Genomic DNA, 24,746 nt, shown 5'->3' with positions numbered 1-24,746 from the left:
TTACAAGGGCTTGATCTTGCAATACTCCCAGTAGTATTTGCTGGATCCGATCCCTGCCAGGCAAGTCTCTTCAAGATGTTAACCTACAATACTTATTATATATGTTGTGGTAGCACCTAGAACTCTAGCCATGGACCAGGATCCCACTGTGTTAGGTGCTGTACAAACACAGAACAATGAGATGGGTGCTGTCCCAAGTTGTTCGCAGTCCCATTAAATAGGCCAGTGGCAGATACCACCAATTTGAATGACTAAATGTACTCTCTCTACACCCATGCACATCATACATCTTTTGAAAGCTTATTATATCTACTTTAAGATAAAGAATGATGTGGAGCTGTCAAGTGGTGCCATTACCTTAAAAATGGGGATAAACAATGACACCATTAACACATTAAAATGACTACTTTGAAATATTTGCATTCATTTGTTATTTTAATGACCCTATGTGTTATTTCAAAACATAAAATTGAATTTCTTTGTGACCGCCATGCATCACAACAACGAACTCTAATAATAAGTTTGTACAGGTATTATTGAAATGTAACAGCACTGGTGACATTTCTAGTCAACATCATTATCATCATCTTGTTCATCATTATGATCTCTGTTGAGAGTTACCGCAGTCTTCATTGCCTTGATGCACACTGCATGCAGGGAAGATTGTTCCAACTACAGACACAGTTTATTGTGCAGTGACACCTACTGGTATAGGCACAAATATGATCTTGTAGAAGTTAAGGTACCATTGGGCCCTTAAGGAACACAGGATGTAGTTCATCATCCACATTTTGCCATCCATAATGCAATGGTGATCCCAAATCTGGTATACCTATGTGCAAAGGCATTCAAATCTTTGCTTGCCATGATGCTCTTCTGACATGTTCTTCAACTGTCCTCACCTGGGGGGAGTTTGGCCAGTCACTTGTCCCTTTTGATGGCTAGATTGAGATGCAAGCAATTCCGGCCTCTGTGGGTCTCCTTTTCTTTCTCACTCTTGTCATACAGCACAGCTACCAACTTCCTGGCTGCAGAAATTGCAGTTTGTCCATCACTCTCTCCCAATTTGGCAAGATCTCTGAACTGGTAAGCTCCCGTTGTTTTGACAACATTAAATACACATTCCCTCCCCATCCCCCAATATCAAAAAGGGATGATACAGTCACATCCTGTTAATGTGTGTACAGCAGGAAGTGCGTTGCAGAAGTCACAAGCGAGTACATCACAAATTGCACACACAGATATAAAGCGACCCTTGTCAGTTGTGCTGGTAATGGTGCCTGTTTCAATGCACATGTTACCTATGTGTTCCATTTTTGGAAAGTAGTTAACAGCAAGGACCACAATATCTCTATCAGGTGACCTAATTACTATGGTTCCTTTGACATCAAAAGACCCAAAAGCCAGGCTGCACATACAGCATTCAGAAGCATCCTTGTGTCCACTTCCTCCTGAGTACTATGCAAGTTTTGGACTTCTTCAGCACCTCTACTGGCAGGGCCGGCTCCAGGGTTTTTGCCGCCCCAACCGGCGGAAAAAAATAAAAAGCCACGATCGCGATCGACGGCAGCTCCACCGAGCCACTTTCTTCTTCGGCGGCAATTCGGCGGCAGGTCCTTCCCTCCGAGAGGGACAGGGACCCTCCGCCGAATTGCCGCCAAAGAGCTCAATGTGCCGCCCCTTCCCCTTGGCCGCCCCAAGCACCTGCTTGCTCAGCTGGTGCCTGGAGCCGGCCCTGTCTACTGGTGATGGACTTTGCTACTTCCCTACTGGAAATCCAGCAAGGCGTGTTTGTGTTGGGTGTCTCCTACACTCTCAGGTGCATTTTGAATGATATATTCACAGAGGAATTTTACTAGTGACTGCTTGTTGGATGCCACATTTAGAAACTTTTTCCATGGAGACACAGGGCATCTACCAATCATCTAGTATTTCTTGCATCCAACCTTATATCCTGTCTGGCATTGTCTTTCTGCCATTTTCACAGAGTTACTATTGTCATAGCTGTCAAAGACTTCACTTACAGAATTAGCTTTGTCAGATCCTTTCAGGATCTACCCCTAGTACATCGGAGGTGTGGAATTTGTCCTCAGCCATCATTTGTATGACTGCCATGGCATCTCTGATGTACACTGTGTGTGGGGAAAGGGTCCCAGAGCCCGGGCTCCAGCTGGAGCCCAAACATCTACATCACAATTAAACAGCCCTGTAGCCCAAGCCCAGTGAGCCAGAGTCAGCAGACATGTGCCAAGAGCAAGTGTTTAATTGCAGTGTAGACATACCTATGGGTGTGAGTAAGGGTGGAGGGGTTTTACTGTCCTTTATGCTGCTACATGGCCGTGCATCCTGGACTACAATCTGGCCATGAGAATTTGTAAGTACTATAGTTCTGGAAGGTAAAATATTAAGTGATAAATTAGAGAAGATTTTATTCTGCATAACAAAAAAATCAGTATTCCCTTGTGCCACACACAGACAAACCCCTATGCATCTCATATTTACAAAGTCAAGGAGCATTGCTGCAAATATTTTTCATAACCTAGAGACAAGAGCAATCACAGCTAAAACTAGACTCACTTTCCTACATCATTCCCAACAAAGTGCTTTGGAGTAAGTGTGGGCACTTTTCCATGTTGGCACTGTATCAGACTGACAGTGCAGAATAATTATTCCCTTGCTTTGTGTGTGCTTAAGGTGAATTTAGTGCTCACAAACAGCTCCAGATTAATGAAATCATTTAATTGTCTGCAGAGAGGCTGTGAGATGAGAATTAGAAGTACAAGCTTTTTGTGATGTGGACTCCTGTCCATGAGGAACTGGACTAAGAGATCCATCTCATTACACCCAGGCTACTATGGGTATGTCTATACGTCAGTAAAAGACCTAGAGCTGACCTGGGTCAGCTGACTCAGGCGTATGTGGCTCAGGCTGCAGGGCTATAAAGCTGCAACGTAGACGTTCAGACTTGGGCTGAGCCCAGGTTCTGAGACCCTGTGTGGGGGGGAGGTTCACAAAGCCACAGGTCCAGCCTGAGCCCGAACATCTACACTGCAATTTCATAGCCTGAGCCCTATCAGTCCAAGTCAGCTAACCTGGGCCAGCCATGGCTGTGATGTGAGTCTTTTATCATAGTGTAGATGTACCCTATGTAGCTAGTAGATGCTATCTACCCGGGATGTGGTAGAACTGGGAAGTCATTCCCCATAGTCCATTGTCAATTTCATGAGCTATCTGATGCCTAATTTTTAAATATTATGGGCCCTATCCTATGACATTGAAGCCACTGACTCCAATAGGAACAGGATCAGGCTCCAAGAGCCCAGTTCAATAAAAGAATATGGCTATCTTCCATGCTGCAGCAGCCTGCAGGAAAAACCATAAGCCTAGAAACGAGGACTTCCATGATATGCACTTGTTTCCGCAGTGGAAAGCTCTACTGTTTATTGAATCTGGCACTAAATTTTAAAAAGTCTTTCTTAAAAAATAAAAGTGACGCCCAAGACAAATATAACTTCCTATTTTATTTAAAATATAGTAATTTATAAATTGGTTTTGTTTATTTAAATTTCCAGTTTTCTAGCCCAGGATATGGGCCTGGTCTTGCAACCCTTTAACTCATTGGTATATTCACATGAAGGGCTGCAGGACTGGAGCTAAGGGAGCAGGCAAGACATGCATGGGGGAGGGAGTGGGAAAAGAGATGTGTTAATTTTACAGTAGGCCAAAACTCTACAAAACTAAAACCAAATCCAAATGGATTATCTAAAGGATGATGTTTCCTCTTAATATTTGTCTAAAGAAGGGATTACAAGCCAATAAATATATTTCTGTAATGTACAGCTGGCGAAAGGCAATAAATGATTCTTAAAAAAAAAAAAACCCAAAAAACAGGTAGCGAATGGAGTTTTAAAACCTACAGAGCAAAAATAACTTTTTTGGTATCTCCTATTTCTTAAGTCTGCTCTGAAATGCTGAAAGGAAAATCTGAACAAAAACTAATGACAGGTGTCCTTTCATATTAAAATAATATATGGAGCAACAGTGAGTGAGAGGAATGCAAAGTTTGAAAAAACACAGACTAAACAAAACACCCATGTATTCACTAGCCCTCTCTCTACATGGCTGGCATTTCAAACCAGCTGAAAAGGAACAACTTCTGTCACAGGAAATACTGGCACTTTCTCAGGTACACAAATGCATAGCTGAAAAGTTTAGTGTCTCCACGTAACACTGGTGAAGAGCCCAACACTGAAAAATGGCCTTCATTATGTCTAAGGCTATAGGTATTTACTCTTAAATCTACGGGACACTATTGATCAATGACACGCCCTCATCCCCGCCCTCCCCAGTTCAGACACCTACCTGACCTTATTGCTCATTGCTATTATATTAATGAAAAATTAAAAAATAAAAAGTCTGTGAAGTTAAATATTAACCAGTGTAAACTGAAAATTGCCCCCATCAAAGAACTATAAGATTTACCTGAAAAGCCGGCAAAAATGATGAGCACAGTGTCTCTGACCCAGTGACTTCTTGATGACAACTAGCAGAGGGTACAAAGGGTGCATAGGATTTTACAGGGGTCCCCTGCATCAGATCTATGTATAATAATTCATGAAAGGGTGGCATGTGAGATCTCTGCCTGGAGCCAGTAGCCTACTGCTCATCACAGTCATGGTGAAAGGTATGTATTGATAATATTTAATATTTATTTGTCTGTACTAAAAAATTATGTTCTTAAGGCTGGTAACCAGGAGGTGATATACCTTGGATAGGTTCCTTTCAAGCAGGGGGTAACAGATGCTTATCTACCTCTCTGGACATTGTCTATTATGTGCCCCACAATGTAGGCTTATTTGCATACTGAGCCAGCTGCTGATTAAAAGACTGAAATCTACAAGAAAGAAGTACTCAGGAAAAACCCAACCAGCAGGGGGATGTCTTGCTTATGAATAAGGACAATGGATTGTTCTGATATATCTGGGGATGCAAAGACACCCAGGATCTTTCAACAAGGAGGCAAGCTGACATGAATGTTTAATGAATGAATCACAGCCAAGCCTGGCTGTAAACTGGTGGAAGAACTTTGGGTAAGCAGGGTTCTATAACACAGGAAAGCAGCTAGTTAAATAAATCTAGGTTCTAGAATCTGTGTTATGATTTTATTTTATATGTAACCATTTGTTTCCAATACTTCTACTTGCTGTCACTTGTCTCTCTAAACTTGGTTAAATAAACTTTCACTTGCTTCACTATAAACATATCTAAGTGCTGTGTGTCAAACAGAATGGTGATCTGATGTGAAACTTGTAAGCTGAGTGTACTGCTTTTTTGTAAGCAGCAAAGCTGTGTCCAGCAGACCTGAGGCTGGACACTCCAGGTCAACAGTTAGAGGGCTCAGGGTCTGGAGAGTGCTTATCGCTAATCAGTAAAGAGAGAATGGGGCCTGCACAGACCTAGAGCGGAGTGCTCATGTTGCCAGGGACAGGTGGAGTCAGGGAGCTGACCCACAGCAGACACAGACAAGACTTCCTTGCGCTAAGGGCCAGTGGTAGTGAGGTGCCTCACAGGGTGACCGGGTGTCTGGTTTTCGGGACGGTTTGTTTACCTGAAGCATCCGCAGGTTGCAGCATCCAGCCGATTGCAGCTCCCACTGGCCACGGTTCGCCATCCCAGGCTAATGGGGGCTGCGGGATGCAGCATGGGCCGAGGGATGTGCTGGCCGCCGCTTTCTGCAGCCCTTATTGGCCTGGGATGGCGAACCGTGGCCAGTGGGAGCCGCAATCAAGCGAATCTGCCGATGCAGAGGGCAAACAAACTGTCCCGGCCCGCCAGCGGCTTTCCCTGATGGGCCGCGTGCCAAAGGTTGCCGATCCCTGAGCTAGATTATAGTTAAAGCTATTTGGAAAAAATGTGAAGATGGATGATACATTCTGAACATTTTTGCAATATTTTCCTGCTTTTCTCTAAAATTTCAAAATTTCCTTCCTTCTACAGAACATACTCACACAAAGTGAAACATTTTGCACAATTCCCCCCTCTCACACAATTTTTTGGGTCAAAAATTTGTAACATTTGACATTTGTGCCCAGTTCTAGTTACAGAGAAAAAATTGGGCGACTGAAAAATGAAGGAAAATTTTCCTGAACATAGGTTTTCTTCCCATTGAAATGTTGATGAAAAATTTCATCAACATTTCTAATTTTGAAATGTCTAACCAACTCTGTGGAAGACTTTGAAGAACTAAAGTAAGCTTAATTCTGTAGGTCCTATTAAAACGTTTTTAAAATTAATGACTCCCCTCTTCCCCATACCATGTTACTTTATAACTCCAGGTATTTGCCTCTTTAGGAGGTTCTAATAAAATAACACGACTACCACCACTACCCAGTTAACCAGCCCCCACAACTTTATGCGATTAAATTTCACAATGGGTATGAATGATGATGCTCAGTTATTGCACCGATTAGGACCATACAAGTATGTAGGTAGAATGCAATGAATACATACTTTAGGTATGAATACAGTAGAGTGCTTTCACCCTTCTGATCTATAAAGATTACTCATTTGAAGAGTCACATATTAGCAGTTTTCTGTGAGTTCCGTGAGACAGAAACTAGCCTGAGAAAACCCAGGTCATCTGATTTCTCATAGTTTCTTCTTCTTCTTAAGGGAGATGATAAATCTGAGCACATGCTGACTGTAAGCCCCTCAGGCTCCCATCACACCAGATATTTTCCAGCCTTTTTAGATGATTTGGCAAAACAACAACAAAAACCCGATACTGAAAAGATAAAATTGATAGCTGGTACTTGTGACTTATGAAATGTTCTAATTTAATAGTGAGATCTGTTTTCTGGTTTTCTAATTGCAGAAACAATTTGTTATTCAAGCTCACCACCTAGTGGATTCAATAGCCACAAATGAGAGTTCATTGTTTACACTAGCATTTGAAGTAACATTGGTGAACAGTACTTGCTATTGATAGTATCTTCAAGTATCCAGGTCACACAGGGAAAAGATGATATTATATTACCGTCTACAGTTTTTTTAAATTAAATTTTAAAGAACTATAGTTTAATGTCAACATTCCTTAATAAAAATATTTTTAGAATTTTACTATATCAAAATGATTGTGTATCTATTTCATTTGCTGTAAATATATATCAAGTGTACAAATACATATTAAGGAGCTTTCACACCAATTCTGCTCAGCTAAATTATTTGTAGCAAGATCAAATGGTGCAACAGCATACTCTATGAAAAATTAAAATTATGCAATGCCAAGTTTCTGTGATCTTTTGTCAGAAAGAACTTGCTCACCCTTGTGTGCATGGCTGTCATAATTCATTTATACCTGTCCAATACTGCACACTAATTACTATGGGTCATACATAAATAATTGACTCAGCTTGCCTGAGGCAAAGGGTAAAGACTAAGATATATATGCAAGATGAGATTAATACCTACTGTAAATTCACAGTCAATGCTGTATTTAAGGAAGACTGTGAGCTTCTCACAGAGACCAGAAAGGTGTTTTGTAAACATGTTCAGTTTTAACAACACATTATAGAATTTCTTATCTGATCAGCTAGTTGCCTAAATTTGACACTCACCTTCTTTCTGTTTAATTTTTATTGTGTAAATGGAAGCAGACAGTATAAAGCAGTCAAATCGTGTACTTGCTGTGAGCTTTTTTGTGGTACTTTTCTTTGAGATATTTTCAGAAGGAACAAACCAACAAAAAAGATCACTACAAGATACCCAAAGCAGTTGTCATTTGGTTTAGGTACAAAGACTCCATTACTCCCTAAACACTCCTGAAAAGTAATTCTAGATACTAATGCCTTTTTCAAACTTGGGGGCCTAACTTTAGGTCCCTAAATATGTGACCAGCCTGACTTTCAGAGGTGCTGGCCACCTCCATCAACTTGGATGCAGATTGAAGAGGGATCAGAGTGTGTGTGGGGGGGGGGGAGGGCAGAAGTAAGAGAGGACAGCAAACAAGAGTAAACTGAGAGGAAGGACAGTCAAACAATCTATAAGGAATGGTGCTAGGGATGGGCAGTTATAGGAAGCTGAGAAGAGCGCAGCCTGCCAGAAGAAAACCTGATTACAATTAACAGGCCACTGGAGCTTTTCTTCCATTTTGGGAGGGGACTATTTCCTTAAGAAGTATTTTTTAGTAGGGGTGATAAGGATGGAGACGGATTCAGTATTGCTTTCAACAAAAGGTGGCAATCCTACCCACCAAACAGACCTGTTGGGAAAACTGATGCAGACGTGTTAATGACTTCACTTCTCTAACAAGTTTGAACTGGTCCCCAGATTTTACCTGGAAAATGGAAATTTGTTATTCTTTTCCAGGATAAACTTTTCCAACACATACAAATGCTGAGATAGCTCGTGCCAGATACAGCAAGTCTAAATTCACACAAGACTTTTCCATGTCAAAAGTGTGCTGCAGTGTCATCTTATCATTAGATCATAACTTCCCATTTTCCAACTAGCTGCATCTGTCACAAGATGAACTGAAAGAAATATAAGTACTGAAAGTGGGCATGGTCTAGTTGTCTGATCATGGGACTGTGAACCAGAGATGCCTCAGTTCTCACTAAGAAGTTGTATTTACTGCTAATTTAAGTAGTTATAATAACTTTGTAATGTTTATGCTTTCAATTAGAGCATAAGAATTGTCTTGTGGCGAAGAGACCTAGAAGCTATGGTCCTAGTTCTGGGTTCTGCAACAGACTTCTTGTGTCTCAGTTCCTCATCTGTAAAACTGGGATAGGACTATTACTTCGCTAAGTCCTATGGGTGTGGTGAGAGCATATTCATTAATATGTGGGAGATACTCAGATATCACGATGATGGGCAGCATATAAGACCCTAGACACATTGAGAGATTAAACAGAAAAGAGCAGATGCTTTGTCAGTCAACTTCCTTTTAACGCTTAGATCTGAAGTTATAAGACACTAAAAATGTCGGTGAAAAAATTCTATCCCGAGTTCTTTAGTATCACAACATCCAGCTTTGACACTGACTACCTCCATGGCCTTTCCAAAGTCATTTCATTATTATTGTTATTATATTATATTGTATCTGTATTAAAATAGTGCCTACAACCCTCAATTGACATTGATGCCTCACTGTACAAACTCAGAATAAGAGACACTCCCTATTCCTGAGAGCCAGGGCCGGTGCAAGGACGTTTCGCACCCTAGGCGAAACTTCCACCTTGTGCCCTCCTGCCTCCCCGAGCCCTGCGGCAGCTCCTCACCCCCCCTCCGCCCTGAGGATTCCCCCCCCACGGCAGTTCCCCACCTCCCCTCTGCCCTGAGGCGCCCCCCATGCGGCAGCTCCCCACCACTCCCTCCCCCGGCCTGGGGAGCCGTGCGGCAGCATCCCACCCCAGCTCACCTCTGCTCCGCCCCCTCCCTGAGCCCTGCGGCAGCTCCCCACCCTGAAGAGACAAAAAAACCCCCCAAAGGGCTGAAGGGAAACAAAGGCAGAGTCGCTTGCCCACTAGCAGAGCTGGGAACAGAAACCAGGTCACTTGACTGCTAGCCTAATGCCCTATTCAACAGTCGACACTTCCCGCTGTTTCTGTCTCTGGCCATTTCATCAACCTGTTTCTGAGTGTACCAGTCTGTAAAATTATAACATTCATTTACTTCAACCTATTACATTCACTTATTGGTACTGTATCTCCCCTCACAATGCTGTCATGAGGAAGAGTTGCTTTCTGTAAAGAGTTTTGAGGATATAAAATGCTGTATAAGTACTAAGCATTATTATTATATTCTCAGCAAAGTACTACCTGTGTGTGTCCGCCGGTGAGCCTTCAGATGAGAACTTTTTGTGTATACTTTGTTGCATCCTTCAAAATCACACCTATGGATGCGCCGCTTCCTGGAGTCTGGGGACTCAGACCTTCTCTGGCGCCTTGTGCTCTCAATACTGAATGGTGAAATTGAACTGTAAAATATAACGGAAGCAAAAAATTAAGACAAAGGAATATCATGCAACTTGGACAGAAACTTATGAAATCGCAGAATACAATAGTTTGGTATGCAACTTGGTTTGTTACTGACATGTAATTACAGGTCACAGAAAAGGAAACCAAATTCATTTATGAAAAGAAACCAGCAAGAATATTTTGGAGCTTAAGGAAACTAAAGTACTAAAATAGGAATTGTTGTGATCTGTAGTCACTCTCCAAAAGAGAACCATTAACACTACTTTTGAAAATCTTGTTACAATATACAGAACAAGTATCATTTTTATTTCGACAGTAGTGGTGATACTAGCATTTCTGAAACAAAGCAGTTTTAGGGGGTTTAGAAATTTGGCTGTAAATAGTCTGGGTTAAAACTATGCATAAAAGTTTTCAGTCCATGATCATGCTTTTATGGCAGCCCCAAACTGGGATGTTATCAGATTTAAAGCCATAGTGGCCTGAACTATAGAGTTCTTTTTGTATAAATATTATTTTTAAGCATTATCATAATTTAGAGTTTCCCAGTGTGTATGTGACCTGTAGCCATATTCTAGGGAGTTTGTGAAAATGGACAGAGTCCTTGAAATCAAAACCAAGTAACTAGAAAACAATTCCTAGGAGAATACTGTCCATCAGTTACTAGATTATGTGACATGAAAAGAAACAAATCTAGCTGACAAGCAAATGGTTTAGGAATTGCATTTTGGTATCTGCAGCAGATTAGAGAGTTGGGCTACGTGATTCATGGACATAAATCATACTACTCCAGAAACTATTTTAAACAAATTCCCACCAGCAAAGATAAAAGCTGAATGTGTAAAAAACAAAAACAAACCCAATCAAACACAAACCCCTAAATCCTAAACATTGTACGTACAGAACATACTCTGAACAAAAGCCACAAGACCAGAAAATCTTGATCTTGAATGAAGCATTCAAGTTGCAGAAAGTACAGCTTGTTTAAATGTCTGGTTGATGGAAGGAGGATCAAGTCCATTATACAGCTGTGATGTCTAACAGTGAGAAAAATGAGTGGCAAGCATAATCAGCAGGTACCATTAAGTTATTTGTTACATCACATGCAGACCAGTGACCTCACTGCTACAAGCTGCCCTGCGTTTATAGCAAAATTCATATGGGGAGAAAGAAAGTGAAACAGTATTGCAACTGTGGCAGAGGACCTGATCCTGGTGCCTCACTGAAATACTCAGTAGCTTTAATGGGCTAAGAATCAGGCCCACACAGCCAAAGCTAGAAACAGCAGTTGAGCAGTGATGCAGTCATGGTGCCTTGCCTTTTTGTGTCAGTACGGAATCACACATAAATAATAAATTTTGTCATCCTGTTGAGCACACTGAGGTGGGAGTGTCAAAATAATGCAAAGCATGAATCACAAGTATCAATCCAAACCATTCTATTTACTTCAGCAACATGGACTAAATAATCCACTAACCAACCCAAAAGCACATAATACAACTATGAACTAACCTCCCAATAGGAGGTGATCTTCCTCTGTCCTTCACTTATTTGGTGTATAAGTTATTGCAACTCATATAGGGGCAGATCCTGCAGTGCTATGGCAGGAATTGGCTCAATTTTCTATAAGAAGGACCTCAGAGTAATGACCATTGTTCACCATAAGACCCAAAATATGGAGGTACCAAAGTAACAGTTAAAGACAGCATAAGGTTACATTACTGAGGCTCCTCTGATAGAAGCCACTCCTGTATTAATCTTAAATTCAGCTGTAAATGTGCTTTGAACATTACAAGATCCTTATAGGTGAACGGACAACACAACATTCTGTTTACTTGAACAAGTTGTATACAACAACCAGCAAATGAAGAAATTACAAAGTAACCTACTCAAAACCTCTTTTTAGGGCCATAAAGGTCTCACTGCCTGGCTCTGCTCAGCGATGATGCTCGAGGGAAAGCATAGTTTAGGGGTAACACATCATCCAAGGAAGCCCTGTTGGAGAAGGAAGCCAACTGGGTATTCATGTAAGAGGTATATTTTTATTCTATAGAACAGATTCAATTTTTAAAAAAACCTAAGATTTTATAGTCACATAAAATGACTTTTTTTCTGACGTTTGAGAACTGTGCCATATTCTAAATATGTGCCAGTCATGACTCCCTTCCCCAAAACAGATGCGTCAGTACAACAGTTCGCTTGGTAGCTGTGATGGCTTAGAATGGGGAGTATTTGTGAACCAGGAAGAGGTTAAACACCTTTCCCAGGCAACAAGGAGAAAACTGATCCTTACCTGAGCTGCCAGACCTGGAGATTAAAACTGATAGCTGTGACTTGTTAGGCTGCTAGAAGGCACAGCTGTGAGTGTGTCGCTCCAGGTCTAGCAGCTCAGTCAGTCTTTAACTGTCATCTTCTTCCTTTCTACCCAGTGAAGGGATTTAACTCCTTCCTGTTTCACACCAGGATGGGCACATGCAACCCACCACAGATGGATTCGGGAGGAGCCCAGCTGAGCCAACCTGGGCAGTGAGACTGCCCAGTGTAAACCCAACAGAGTTACTCCATATTCAACCCTATTTAATTATATTAACAGCTGTGTAACTTGTGTAAAAGTTATCACAGGGAAGAGCTGCTCTTTTCAGATAAGCAGCAACAATAACTATATTCATTATTGTTTAATGAAACTTGAGGTAAAACAAACAATCAAACATTGTTTAGACTTAAATGTTTTGAGTAGTCTATAAACCTTCAGCCACAAAGTGACTTGCGTGGCTAAAATCCATGTCCAGAAGGCTGAACTTTTCTCTCTCACACTAGAGGCAAAAAAAGACCTTTGCGATATAATGAAAATTTAGACTCAACCAGCAGATGGCCTTCTAGTCCTCTAGAATGGCCCATGCTCTTTGGCTCTCATTACAACAGGCATTAGAACAGCACAGCTAGTGCAATATTATCTTTTCTTTGCGGCCAAGGTACCTATTTTAAGTCCCATGTATTTTGCTTCCCACTATTTGCATACACTGAAAAACACTTCTGCTTTTGGTCCATGCAGCAACAGACAACCTCAGACTATTAAGGACAAGCTTAATCTTACAGTAGCTACTTTCTGTATTTGGTCTTCAGTTTTCTTTTTAAATAGGCAGAACTTAGCTGGTTGGAAATACGATTCATGGGAGTTGGACCTACACTGTGGAATTCGCTATATAGTCAAAGGCCTGATCACATTCAGAACCAAATGTAAAACCCATCTCTTTAACATAGCTTTTCCTCAACAAGGTCTTTTCTACCAGTGTTTCTACCTTCTCTCTCACACAACAAAATATATATATACAGACAGATATCACAGATCCCATGCTGGTGAGTGAGCATGTGGGAATTCAGCTATTAAACATTATGCTGCTTTTTAGAGGAAAGGGAATGGTTTTAAATCTTCTCAGTATTAACAAAAGGAAACAATTATAAAATGAGAAATTTATTACTGTAATTATAGCATGTTTCTAGGTGCTACATAGAAGGAATGACACATGAATTTAGCAACGAGAATTAGTAATTTATGAAAAATGTACACTTTCTCGGCAAAATTCTCCCTTGTATGTGCACAAAAGTGAACACACATAAAATAAAAGCAGAACATTCTGACATAATATGCCTGCATTTAGGATTATAAATTACAGAAACTGAGAATGTGCAGTTGAAGAAAATCCTTGGGTCTCTGGAATACCTTCCTAGTTCAAAGTGATACAAGGGCCTCAGAGACATAGCTGCTTATGGGTGCTTAGCATTTATGAAAATCAGGCCACGTACTTAACTAAATATAGATTTTAAATCCTAACTTTCAGTTTTTTGTTTTTTAAATCTTAGCCTTCGGGTCCAGTGGTGAGTGACACCTCCAGAGCAGACTAACTCAGCATGACAGGACTGAAGGCCCTGTCCTCCCCTCGCTATGGTTCTCGGTCTCCCTCCTTCTGTGGCTGAGCCATAACTGGAACTCGCAGCTGTTCTACTCTCATGACTTCACCAAGGGGTCAGCCCAGAGTGAAGAAAAAGTGGCCCCACCATACATGCTGATTTATTCTAGTTTGTTTCTGAAAAAGTTCTGCCCGTGAGGATATAATGTTTTTGCTAGTTTGCGAACTCAGCACTGATGGAGTTGGCCTGTGGGCATACCACGCATACTGCTCCAAAGATGAAATACCCTTTCTCTTTCTGTGCTCTGAGGATTACAGACAGATATAGGCATCCACTGGTTTTTCCTGCAGGGTGAACTGAAGTGTGCTTCCAGGGCTGAAAATATGCTCCTTTCCAACAAAACTTCACACATAGTCAAAATTTGGCCCCCTGAAAACAGAAGTATTTTTTCTACCCCTCGGATATATTTTTCTTAGCATGCTCTCATTTAGAGTAATGTTTAAAAGTACTGTAAAAGCACACTAAACATTCAACTGCAACAATGAATGGTTATATAAACTATTTATTAAATTTATTTCATTATAATTTATGTTACTTACAAAACTCTAACCATTGTCATATGGAGCCACCAAACTACTCATTGTACAGTAATGCAATGATTTTGATACCTTCAATTTGTTTTATAGGTTAGATTCAATCTCCTCTTTTAGTTTAAAGTAACACCTATACCTCTTATTTCTATTTTCTACAATCTTCTTAACAATATCTTATTCATAGTGTGTATATATATCTTATTATATTTCCCCCGAGTCTTATCTATTAGGTATTGTTTTGTGCATGGTTAATATAAATATTAGGAATATTAGATCATAAAACATGTCAAACATGGTTTAAGATAATCAGAAAAGGAAGATGTGCATTACTCATTTTATTAATGGTAATTACTGTAGTTAATACATTTTTAAGGTGATTTTACACTGGGAATTTAAGGAGAGAATTTTTTCAACAGAGAAAGAAGGGATCTGGCTGTATATACAAATGAAGCAAAAACTACATACATGCTGTATACTATACAGAGATATGGATGATTTGATTACATTCAGTGTAGCCAGCAAACAAAGGAACTTGCAAATTTGTGACTATGGCTTTATCCATAATACTTTCTTTCTGCAGAGACAAAATGCAGCTGATTTGAACTGTTGATTTGCCCCGTTGGAACATAGTGAATTACATCATTTCTCATCCTATGATGTAACTGAACGTGCAACGATGTGCAAAACAAACTCTTTCCTGTCAGCTGGAAGGAAACTGGGTTCAGAAGAGACGAGAGTGCAGTGTGACAATGTACAAGAACCATAAGATATGTCTTATCAAAACAACCATCATCTACATTATTAGACACATTTTATATATATAAGATAACAATACAGTTAGTTAATGATACTGTATGTTCCCCCTAACTCAAGCATATAATTAATTAGAGAAATGACAGTCAAAAAAGACCTTCAACAATTTTATGCTCATCATAAACCAGGAAGATTTTACATTAGAGACTTGTTTTGTTAAAGAGCACAGAAATGTTATCAGTTAACAATCTTGCACTTAAGCATTGCATAAATTATTGAAATGCTTATACCTGATTTAGGGAAACAATAACTTTAATGGAGCTCTGACAATTTACATCAGCAAAGGATCTGGCCCCAGGAATCTTTATCTGGATCAATAGAGAAATGTTTCTTATTTAAAAACTATATGTGGAAATTTGCCCCCCAAAATTATACCACACCCCAACCCAACAATAATCAGTCCTGGACTAATGACAGATTTAAAATCCAGTGAACCATCAGAATAGGATTGTTGTACAACTGGAAAGGGCAGATTCCAATGGAATATATAGCATGTGCTTCTATCCCTGGGAGGTTCCAAAATATCAGACTTCACAATCATGACATTCTTATGTACAAAAAAGGTATCTTTAGGGCATTTTTACATGTTTTTAAAAATTCTGTACTTTAATTCTCCTTCCCACCCACCCATCCCCCATTCTCCATGACCTGTGCTGCTGGACTCTTTGTAGCTAAGGCAGTTGGCGTCATAGGTTGAGGGATATGACAAACAATTCCACTATAATGTTTTAAAACTCTTAAGACATTTCTAAAATAGTTTCTCTCTAATATATGTGCCCTATATAAAATGCATGACCGATTGGTATGATATAAACTCTTTGTTGGCATTCATTTAGAATGACTTGTATAACTCCTTCCTTGCTCTGCCACCCTGAGTATTGCAGGTCAGTCCAAACTCATGCAGTATATACCCTTACATTACATCACACTACCATGAAGTCTCTTTCTAAACAGTGCAGATACAGACTTTTGTGATACATACTTCACAATGCAAAATGAGGAAGTGACCAGAAACCAATACGAGCTTGAATTATATTTTTCTTTTCTCTTCTTTTTTGAATTAACTTAGTTCACTTCAGGCAATGATGTTCTTGCCTAATGTGTGTTAAAGAGTAAAATCCATGGAGAAAAGGAAACCTCTGTTAATTAACTTCATCACAATGAACTCACACTTGCAAAAAAGTACATGAAGGCATTTCTTTAGATCTGAACTAACGATAAGCAATTGAATGTTTTCCCAATAGTAGCTCCTGACATACTACATCTCATCCTCATCTGACATTTGCTGGCTCAGCTATAATGCATGCACACAGCATGTGGCCCAGAAGAGGAAGTATAGCTATGTCATCTCTTCACTGGACCAATGGGAGAATAGCAGGGGTTAGGCATGGGGCACTTAGGTTTAATAAAAGCACTGAGATCCCCTGCAACAGGAGATCATATCAATGCTGGATTAGTTTTTTTTCTTTTGTGTTTCCTTCCAAATGGAACAGAAAAAACTGGAAAAGTTAACCAATGTGCCTCATGCCCACTGGTTTCAGGGGAATCACACCCCTAGCTCATAGTTTAGATGTAACCTTTAAGAAATATGTGGACAAATTGGACAGTCTCCAGGGGACAGTTACAAAAATGATAAAAGGTTTAGAAAACTTGATGTATGATGAAAAGTCAAAAAATCTAGTGATATTTAGTCTGAGAAAAGGAGACTGAAGTGGGATCAGATAGTCTTTAAATATATTAAGCAGTGTTGCAAAGAGGACAGTGATCAGTTGTTCTCCACATCCTCTGAAGGTAGGACAAGAAATAATTGTTAATCTGCAGCAAGGGAGATTTAGGGTTAGATATTAAGAAAAACTTTCTAACTATAAGGGAAGTTAAGCATTGGAATAGTCTTCCAAGGGAGGTTATGGAATCCCAAACATTGGAGGTTTTTAAGAACAGGTTAGATCACCTGTCAGAGATGGTCTTAAGTGTGCTTGGTCCTGCCTCAGCATAGGGGACTGTACTAGATTCTAGCCCAGGGATTGGCAACGTTTGGCACATGGTTTGCCAGGGTAATCCCCCTGGCGGACCGGGCTGGTTTGTTTACCTGCCGCGTTTGCAGGTTCGGCCGACCGCTGCTCCCACTGGTCATGGTTCGCTGTCCCATGCCAATGGGGGCTGCGGGAAATGGCGCAGGCTGAGGGATGTGCTGGCCGCCGATTCCTGCCGCCCCCATTGGCCTGAAGCATGAACCACAGCCAGTCTGTGAGTGTATATACTTCAAAGAATACATCTACTATTGTTACAAACTAATGGCCATAACCATTTGGGATTAAATGTTTTTCTTGTTCTACTTTGAATACATTTCATCTCTTATTCATTTTAAAGCAAAGTACCTACTGAAGACGACCATACATAATTGATTTTTTGAAATTCTCTCTCCAACACACTTATCTAATCAATAAAGTTTCAGTTTTTCTCTCTGCCTTTGTCTCTCCCATTGAATGGAAGTTCTTATTGTTAGAGAATACTTCATAAATCTGATATATTAATAAATCTAAGAAGTCAATATAAATCCTGCTAAATTGTATTCATTAGCAAGTAAAATCCTGACATGTTTATGTTTGATCAGAATCTTTGTTTTTTGTGTGGCATTTTTTATTTAGCTCTACACATTTTCAGTCTGATAACCATGTCTATCAAGTATTTCTTTATTCAGATTGTATTACTTAGATTGTAAACTCTGCGGGGAAAGGACCATCTGTTTGTTCTGTGTTTGTACAGTGCCTAGCACAGTGACATTCTGGACCATGACTAGGACTCCTAGATGCTACCACAATGCAAATAAATAATGATACTTCAACTCTCCCCCCCACTTTCTCTAGATATTTATGCATCCAACTTTTGCCATCTGGTAAGCTGAATGTGGATAAAAGTTTTAAATTGTTGCTTACTATCTGAAATATTCCTAAGAGCCTGACCTGTGTACCCTCTAAAATTTGTGAGCCACATGCTACTTCAAACTAACTGCTAAAGATCATTCATAGGGCAATACACAGATAAAAAACAACAGCTTTGAATAATGTTTGAATATGAACAGTGGCACAGGGGGCAGCAGAGCTGAAAACAGGGGAGTTTGAGTGGGAGTTTGGTGGAGGGTGTGCATTGTGGTTTTGTTTTGTTTTTTGTTTCCTTCTTGATAGGCACTTAGGAGGGATGGCTGTGACAGCTACAAAGGCAGTAGTATGGAAGAATGGAAGAGACAATGAAGATGACTGGATGCAGAAGCTGTGGGATGTACGTTATTCTGGAGAGGGTACCTAAAAGATGCTTCATTTATATGACGTGCTGCCTGATAGATCTGATGGAAGGGCAGGCCCGAGGTTTGGAGATGCAGCTAGAAACTATGGTTCAGTTTCAAAGATGATTTGAGCAGCTGAGGGAGGAGAGGAGAGAGGAGATCAAAGGGAAATCTCAAAACTTGCAGATGCATAAACCTGAGAACTGTGAGGGTAGACTGCTGGATGAAGAAAGTGGCCAGTTGAAGCATATGACTACGAAGACAAGGCAGAGGAAAAGACCAGCTAGCGAAGGAGAAATAGAGCTGAGGAACAGGTGTGCTGAGTTGGAAATGGAGGGGGGGAGGCAGACAGTAACAGAAGATGGGAGAGCAAGGGAGAAGATGAATGGCTAGTCCTACAACAAGAGGGGAAAAGACAATGGAGATTGTGTTTGGAGCAACAGGAGGACAGAGGATGACTCACAGAAGACAGCAAGGGAGACCAGAAGACGAGAAGACTTGCAACCAGAAATAACAGAATTGCACCAACACCAGGGAAAGGCAAGTCTGAGTGATTGGGAATGCCCTACTATGAAGAATAGATAGGTCTGTTATCAGAGCTGATCTGGAGAACAGAAGGGTGTTGTATCTGCTGGGAGCTAAGATACAAGATGTGGACCTGAGGCTGAAGAGGATACTAATGTGAGCATGAAAGAATCCTCTCACTGGGATGCATCAAGGAAGACTAAGCCAGGCTGGGGAAGACACTTAAAGAAATGGAGGCTCAAGTGCTCTTTAGTGGGATTCTGCCTGTTCCTAAAGGAATAGAGCAAAAGGGAGACAATATTATGATGATCAACAGATGGCTCAGACAATGGTGCTAGAAGGAAGGCTCTGGGATGTCTAACCACTAGGAGACATTAACGGACAGAGGGCAGTTTTCATGGGATGGACTCCTCCTGAATAGGGAGCGAAACAGACTTCTGGGATGGAGGCTGATACAACTGATTAAAAGAGCTTTTAAACTAGGAATCTGATGAGATGGTTGGGAGATGCTCATGTAATCTCCACACTTGATTTTAATATTGAGAGGAAGGAAAATCAAATGAAAGGAACAACAAATAGTAGGAAAATGGTTAACAACAAAACAGTCAGGTAGGTGATACTGGCAGTGAAATGACTGTATTTAATCAGGTGAGGAAACTGGGTGAAGCCAATCAGAAACAACTAAGATTTCTGTACACCAATGCAAGGAGGTGGGGTAACAAAATGGAGGAACTAGAACTACTGGTGCAGGAAATGAAACCAGATATTATAGGGATGACAGAAACATAGTGGAATAGTAGTCATGACTGCAATACAGGTATTGAAGGGTAACAGAAAACAGAAATAAAGGTAAAGGTGGTGGACTAGCATTGTATATTAATGATAAGGTAGACTGTAAAGATATTAGAAGAAATGGAATGGATAAAACAGAATCTGTTTGGTTCAAAATCACTTTAGAGAAGAAAGGTAACAGAAGCTCCACTGGGACAGTGTTTGGAGTCTTATTTGGATATAGCTAGAGAGCTCTTTAAAATATTTAATGAAATAAATTACTGGGAATTGTCTGATTAGGGAAGACTTTAATTCCCCACATATCGATTGGAGGACAAATGCTACTAATAAATGTAGGGCCCAGATAATCCTAGATGTGATATTCAACAAATTTCTTCACAAAATAGTCTCTGAACCAAGAAGAGGTAATGACGTTTTAGATTTAGTATTGGTACGTAGCGAGGAACTCACAGAAGAACTGGTTGTAGAGGACAACCTTAGTTTGAGTGAAAATGAGTTTATTCAGTTTAAACTAAATGGAAGGATAAATAAAAATAGTTCTGCAACTAGGGTTCTTGATTTTAAAAGAGCAAACTTTAAAAAATTAAGGGAATTAATTTTTTAGGTAAGTGGACTGGACTGAAGCAGTCAAAGATCTGATTGTTGAGGAGGCTTGAAATTACAGCAAGTCAAAGTAAGAGAAACTAGCTGAAGCCTGAATCCCAAGCAAGGGGAAAAATCATAGGGAAGGATTGCAGACTAAATTGGATGAACAAGCACCTCAAATAGGTCATTAAAAGAAAGCAGAAAGTCTACAAGGAATGGATCAGCACGGAAAGCTACCATTCAGACGTCTGAAAGTGTAGGGAAAAAGCGAGAATTGCCAAAAGCAAGCTGAGTTGGATTTTGAAGAGAAAATTAAAACCAATAGTAAAAAGTTTTTAGCCATAAAAATAAAAAGAAAACAAGGATCGAAGATGCAGGACTACTAAACACTGAGGTTGGGGTGGAGATTAAAGAAAATATAGGTATGGAACTACACCTAAAAAAACCCTTTGCCTCAGTTTTAATATGGGTAATGAGGAGCTGGTGGGGAGAGAGGGGCAGGGAGGCTAATGGGAACAAGGATACGGCAGTAGAAATTAATGGAGATACCCTATCTCCTAGAACTGGAAGGGACCTTGAAAAGTCATCGAGTCCAGCCACCTGCCTTCACTAACAGGACTAAGTACTGATTTTGCCCCAGATCCCTAAGTGGCCCCCTCAAGGATTGAACTCACAACCCTGCATTTAGCAGGCCAATGCTCAAACCACTGAGCTATCCCTCCCCTACAGCTGAGGTGGAAGCCAAACTCAAACCACTTAATGGTACCAAATCGGTGGGCACAGATAGTCTCCATAGAAGAATATGAAAAGAAATGGCACATGATATTGCAAGCCCAATAGCAAGAATTTTTAATAAATCCACAAACTTGGAGATCTTCAGAATTGCAAATTCATATTTGAGAAGGGAAAAAAAGTAATCCAGAAATAGGCCCATTAGTTTGACCTCAATTATATGCAAGGTCTTGGAACAAATTTTGAAAGAGGGAGTAGTTAAGGACACAGAAATAAATGGGGACAAATACAACATGGTTTTACAAAAGTTAGAGCATGCCAGACCAACCAGATCTTTTTCCTACAGAAGATAGCTGATTTTCACCTGGATTTCAGTAAAGCATTTGATACAGTTTCACATGGGAAATTATTAGTTAAAATGGAGAAGATGGGACTTAATATTAGAATTGAAGGGTGGTAAGGAACTGGTTATAGGGGAGACTACAATGGGTCAGGCTGAAAGGGGAATGGTCAGGCTGGAGGTAACTTGCTAGTGGAGTTCCTCAAGGATTGGTCTTGGTACCAAACTTATTAATGACAGAAGTGGGAATGAACTAATAAAATTTGTGGATGACAAAAAAATTGGGAGGTACTGCGAATACAGAGGAGGACAGAAATATTATACAAGAAAATTTGAATAATTTTGAAAACTGGAGAAATAGAAATGGGATTAAATTTAATAGTGCAAAGTGCAAGATCATGAAGTTAGGGACTAGCAACATGAATTTTTGCTATAAGCTGGGGATTTACCAGTTGGAAGTAATGTAGGAGGAGAAAGACCTGGGTCTATTGGTTGATCACAGGATGACTATAACCACCAGTGTGCCATGAAAAAGGTTAATGTAATCCTAGGATACATCAGGCAATGTATATCCAATAGAGATATGGGAGTGTTACTATCATTATACAAGACACTAGAGAGGCAACATCTGGAGTACTATGTGCAATTCTGGTCTCCCAGAAGATTAATTGAAACAGCTGCAGAAAAGGGCTACTACAATGATAAGAGGAATGGAGAACCTACCTTACGAGAGGAGACTTAAGAAGTTTGGCTTGTTAGCCTAACAAAAGGGAGGATAAGGGGAGATAGGTTTGCTCTCTATAAATACATCAGATGGAGGAAGAGGAGTTATTTAAGTTAAGGGCCAATGTAGGCACAAAAACAAATAGATATAAACTGGCCATCAATAAGTTTAGGCTTGAAATTAGACAAAGGTTTCTAACTACCAGGGGAGTAAAGTTCTGGAACAGCCTTCCAAGGGGAGCAGAGAGAACAAAAAACCTAAAGTTTGCTAAGTTTATGGAGGGGATGGTATGATCAGATTGCCTACAATGGCATGTGGCCCATCTGTGATTGCTCTTATCAAATATTTCCATCTGCTGGAGATGGGATGCTAAATGGCAAGTGCTCTGAGTTACTACAGTGAATTCTTTCCCCAGTGTCTGACTGGTGAGTCTTGCTCATATGCTCAGGGTCTAACTGATCACCATATTTGATGTCAGGAAGGAATTTTCCCCTAGGTCAGATTGGCAGTGTCCCTGGGGTTTTTCTTGCCTTCCTCAGAAACGTGGGGCACACGTCACTTGCTGCTTTGAATTAGAGTAATTAGTTGTTTCTCTGTAACTTGAATCTTTAAATGAAGATTTAAGGACTTCAGTAACTAATCCAGAAGTTATGGGCCAACTACTGGAGTGAGTGGGTGAAGTTCTGTGGCCTGCGATGTGCAGGAGGTTGTCTGAGATGATGATGATGGTCCCTTCAGGCCTTAAAGTCTAGGAGTCTATGAATGTGCTTTACAATTTCAAAGCCAAAGAAAATAATGTGACACATCCGCATTGCTATTCAGGCAAAGATCCTATCTAAAACAATCCTAGGGTGAAGTGAAGAAAAGCTTTGTCATTGGCTTCAATGGGACCAGGATTTCACCCATAGTTTACACCACGCTCCCGGAGGCAAAAACTGAGTACGGATCCAAGATTTGCCTCATTGCACTAACTATGATTTTCCAGGTGAGTTTATAAGTAGGTTCTCATGAGATGAGTTAATAAGATTCCCTCTTTATCTGCCTTGTTGAAATATAATGTAATGTGTTTTCATGATAAGCAGTTTCCCTCTAGCATATGTCTCCCTTTCGGACTTTAACCATTCAATTATTTGACTTAAATTGTTCAACTATTTCCAACTGACACTGAGTACTTTGTGTAGAAAGAGGCAAAAATGTATCAAGTCCTGAAATATTCATTTTAGTCCAACCAAGCCAATCCCTAAATGCTAGCAAAATATTAATATTTACAAACTTTTGGAAGTGTTTTTTTTAAAGATTTAACCCACAAGAATTAATTGGAGAAAATATTTAAAGGTAATGCTGCACTAAGATGGCATCATGTGCAGATAATTTAATCTGTGATATATTGCTGCAGTACATGAACCCTGTATTTCACAGTGGGGTTTAATAGTCACAGTTACCAGATTAGTGCACTTTCTTCTTTTATTTGAAAATGTCAGGAGGAAAAAAAATTCCATTTCTATAAACTTAGAAATGTAACCTGTTCCTCAGCTGGATTCCTTTCTACTGTTGCTTTTTTTCCTTAAAAATGAATATCAGGCCTTTCCTCCACACCTGTCATGCAATTAGCCCTCTCTTCAGAGTTAAAATACAGGATTTGTATGGCCTGGTCATTATTTTAGTATGTTTATTCTTACAACATCTTTGCTAGTGTTCCTTTTCAAATACTCTCCTACATAATCATAATACAAAGAAGGATGTAAAAAAAGAGAAACATCTATTTATCCATCCTACAGCATCCCCTTTTGTAACTGAGCTCCTATGATTCTATCTGAGGATTAAAGAAGGTAGCAATATGGCACAGACCTATTAGATCAGGGATCGTCAACCTTTGGCACGTGGCCCGCCAGGGTAAGCACCCTAGTGGGCCGGGCCAGTTTGTTTACCTGCCGCGTGCACAGGTTCAGCCAATCGCAGCTCCCACTGGCCACAGTTTGCTGCTCCAGGCCAATGGGGGTTGTGGGAAGCAGTGGTCAGCACATCCTTTGGCCCGCACTGCTTCACGCAGCCCCCATTGGCCTGGGATGGCAAACCGCGGCTAGTGGGAGCCGCGATTGGCCGAACCTGCAGACGCAGCAGGTAAACAAACTGGCCCGATTGCCGACCCCTGCATTAGATCATCTAACTTATTTCCTTGCCAGTTTAGGACTGTTGCCTATAGTACATTTACTAGTGTAGTTTTAATTATTCCAAGTGTTGGGCTGAGGACGGGCATGACCCAGAGTGTTTTTGATGCTGAAAGCATCTTAATATTGTGGTTTCAGGGCACTGGATTGTGACTCAGAGGATCCTGACTTTGCTACAGATATTCCATGTAACTTTGGGCAAAAAACTTAATCTCTCTCAATTCCCCATTTGCAAAGTGAGGATAATAACACCTCTCTCATAGGGGTATAGTGCAGACAAAATCCATTAATGATTGCGAAATGCT

The 24,746-nt window shown here is 40.3% G+C and overlaps 1 protein-coding gene across 5 annotated transcripts in view; it reads right to left on the bottom strand.

The window, feature by feature from the left end:
• The window catches only part of KLF12 (KLF transcription factor 12), a 341,692-nt gene that overhangs the window by 10,211 nt on the left and 306,735 nt on the right, over positions 1–24,746 (bottom strand). For all 5 annotated transcript variants that reach the window (XM_054013293.1, XM_054013310.1, XM_054013302.1 and 2 more), the window contains one exon: positions 9,822–9,979. In XM_054013293.1, coding sequence (XP_053869268.1) covers positions 9,822–9,979 — 158 coding nt within the window. The remainder of the gene's footprint in view (positions 1–9,821; positions 9,980–24,746) is intronic.

This window comes from Malaclemys terrapin, chromosome 1 (assembly GCF_027887155.1).
Source record: "Malaclemys terrapin pileata isolate rMalTer1 chromosome 1, rMalTer1.hap1, whole genome shotgun sequence".
In the NCBI taxonomy this organism is placed as follows: domain Eukaryota; kingdom Metazoa; phylum Chordata; order Testudines; family Emydidae; genus Malaclemys; species Malaclemys terrapin.
This window is presented reverse-complemented; position numbering and strand designations above follow the sequence as displayed.